Consider the following 3,212-nt stretch of genomic DNA (forward strand, 5'->3'; position numbering starts at 1 on the left):
AGCCTCATAAAACACTATTTGTGAGGTATCTTTTCCATAGTGATTTATTCTTGTGAACAAAATTTCATTTCTATAAAATATATTGTTGGCAATTGGTATAGTCATTTAATTTTATGACAGTGTATTTTAGGAATAAATGCATTCCCCAAAGGGGCACTGACATATAATTAGCAATGGAAATGATGTCACTGCTGTAAGGAAATTCAAAGTGGCTAAGATTCCAGAGACCCCTGCAGAGGTCTATAGCCTATGGATTATTAAACACTGCTACCTGATAAAGGGGGGGACAAAAGGAACAAAAACAAATGTACATGATTTAGAAATTCTGAAACATGATTTGAGCAACTGGAAGTAGAAATGAAAAGCTTTCTCAAATATGCTTTAAGTAAACTATCAGAGTCAGCCTACAAAAGAATACTTTTTTTTTTTTTGTAGCCCAGAGGTCCTTTATTATTATTTTTTTTTAACACCTATGATGCCATGAATTCACAGGGAATAGGTTCCAGCAGCTCAGGCTCCTTCCCACTGGTTCTCACAAAGTGTGCTTCTCTGGGTGGAGCAGGCTGGCGCTTTAGTTGAACCCAGGTACCTTTCTCTTTGGCTTCTTTCTTTTTCTGATCATTTTCCTTCACGCGTTTCAGGAAGCTATCTTGGCTCTTAGAGTGCTTAATGTGCTTAATACGCACATTAATTCTCTTGGCAAGAATCTTGCCCTTAACTTGTTTGTTTACAACAATGCCAACAGCATGCTGGGTAACATTGTAGACTCTTCCAGTTTTGCCATGGTAACACTTGTGGGGCATTCCTTTTTGAACAGTACCCATTCCCTTGACGTCTACAATATCACCTTTCTTATAGATTCGCATATATGTGGCCAAAGGAACAACTCCATGTTTTCTAAAAGGCCTAGAGAACATATATCGGGTGCCTCTCCTCTTTCCCTTTGTGTTCGTCATTTTGGCGAATTACTGGAAGATGGCGGTTCCGGCTGAAAGGCAAAAGAATACTTTTTAACTTTGACCAGCAATTTAAAACTTTTAAAGTATTTATAAAAATCTTAAATATATAATCAGTTTATACAGAAAAATAGGCCAGGCGTGGTGGCTCATGCCTGTAACCCCAGCACTTTGGGAAGCTGAGATGGGAGGACTGCTTTAGCCCAGGAGTTTGAGACCAGCCTGGGCAACATAGTGAGACCCCCTCTCTACAAAACACTTAAAAATTAGCCAGGTGTGATGGCATGAGCCTATAGTCCCAGGTACTCCCAAAAATCAATAATAAGACTTGATCGGCTCAAGAGGAAATTCTAAAGAAAGGGGATCTGATAATTAAATCATGAGATGTGTCTTGGACCTCCTGGCATTAACCTTCTGGGAGACAGCAGGAAGGAGGTAATCTCAGCCAATGTCTCTATTCAGCAAAAAAAAAAAAAAAAAAAAAAAAGTGGAGCCCAGAGAAGCTAAAATGGTTGGGGTAGAACTCCACAGTAGTTCTCTCTGATTGATATGGGCTGTCTATGTTTGATTCAGTTGTAGGAATCCATATCAATGAAAATTGGTTATGGCAGGAGCTTGCACTGTCAGCCATGACCCACTATTGCCTTCTACTACACTATAATTACATTTCCATTCGAAAGAGATTAGGACCTCCACAAATACTGAAGTGTACTGAAAGTAAATTGAAAACCAGTGGGAAACAAAATGCAGTTTAAAAAGCGTCACAAAACCAGCAACCTTAAACAGAAGAATTACCATTTTGCCCCGGATAAAATCTCAGGATGCCCATCAGAAGCAATACTTTAAGTATTTCAGGGTCTCAAATTGTATTAGTGGGAAGGAGACAAAACAATTCTATTTGGATTTGCACTGAACCAAAGTTAAATTAGAGACAAATTCCATAATTTAACTGGGAATCAGTGTCTTTTTCCCTTGTCTTTTATTTACTTTTTTTTTTTTTTTGAGATAGGGTCTCACTCTGTCACTCAGGCTGGAGTGCAGTGAAGCAATCATGGCTCACTGCATCCATGACCTCCCAGGCTCAAGCGATCCTCCCACCTCAGCCTTCTGAGTAGCTGGGAGTACAGGCACATGCCACCATCCCTGTCTAATTTTTCATCTTTCGTAGAGACAGGGTTTCACTAGGTTGCCCAGCCTGGCCTCAAAACTCCTGGGCTCAAGCAATCCTCCCACCTTAGCCTCCCAAAGTGCTGAGATTACAGGTGTGAGCCATCATGCCCAGCCTATTTACAGTATTTTTAAAGTTACAGCTTTGAAAGGGTTGAAAAGTGTTTTCACTACCTAACTCTACGCGTGCTTATTGTGAACAGAAGTTCTGTGTTTTGGATCCTCTACGTGACAGAAGATAAATACTAAGTGCATCAGCGGCGGGGTGGAAGAAGTGAATTCCATAAATGCTCACCCTAATGTTTTCTGCAACAGAAAATCATCTATTCTCATCTTCTTTCAGCTATATAAAAAGAAAAAAGGAAGACTGTTTCACAATCGTGGATGAGTAGCTGATCACAGCTTTCATAAAATATGCATGCCAGCACTTCCGCACAATTACCTCGAAGAACCAGTCTCTTGTTCCAAACATTTCAACAGCAAAAGACCTACCTGTAGCCAGCTATTTAGAAAGTGAAGTGTTGCCTAGAAAATAATTATTGGAATCAATAAACAATTCAAATTGGGGGTGGGGAAGTTCTTAGATTTACCTGATTTTTTTCCTACAGATTTAAAGTTAAGAATTATCAAAGAAAATAAATTTCAAACTACTGTATAAACTCCTATGGATACAAGCTACATGTACATAAGCAGGTATTCTCTTAATTAGTGTCAAAATTATCTCCTGACACTATCAGACATACCACCCTTTCTGGTAGTACCATTCAGGATCCATAAGATGGCAGGCCTAGATTTCACAGTAGTAATTATAAGTGTATATACACTGATTGCTTTGAAAAAAAAAATACATCATATTATCAGCAGCATGTGGCTGGTGACAATCTTAGAGGCATCTATCAAATTAACTTTGTAAATTGAAAAACATAGCAACTATTACCAGGTTAATGCATGCTATTAATTCATATTGAATCACAAAATATTATTGCCAGAAGAAAATTAAGATCATCTACTTTAGTCCTGCCTATTTCCATGTAAAGAAACCAGAGTGCAGATATCAGAGCTTTGCCCAAGATCACATGACAAAGTGAG

At 38.7% G+C, this 3,212-nt stretch overlaps 1 protein-coding gene across 1 annotated transcript; it reads right to left on the bottom strand.

The window, feature by feature from the left end:
- Nucleotides 1–330: 330 nt before the first annotated feature.
- Nucleotides 331–965, bottom strand: LOC100968117 (large ribosomal subunit protein eL21-like). The gene has a single exon (XM_034937218.3). It carries the CDS (start codon nt 954–956, stop codon nt 471–473), a length of 486 nt encoding a protein of 161 aa, XP_034793109.2. The 5' UTR covers nt 957–965; the 3' UTR covers nt 331–470.
- Nucleotides 966–3,212: the final 2,247 nt, after the last annotated feature.

This window comes from Pan paniscus, chromosome 15, assembly GCF_029289425.2.
Source record: "Pan paniscus chromosome 15, NHGRI_mPanPan1-v2.0_pri, whole genome shotgun sequence".
NCBI classification, from domain to species: Eukaryota; Metazoa; Chordata; class Mammalia; order Primates; family Hominidae; genus Pan; species Pan paniscus.

Excerpts from the sequence above, each read along its gene's own strand:
- LOC100968117 (XM_034937218.3), bottom strand. The coding sequence starts at position 956 with ATGACGAACACAAAGGGAAAGAGGAGAGGCACCCGATATATGTTCTCT.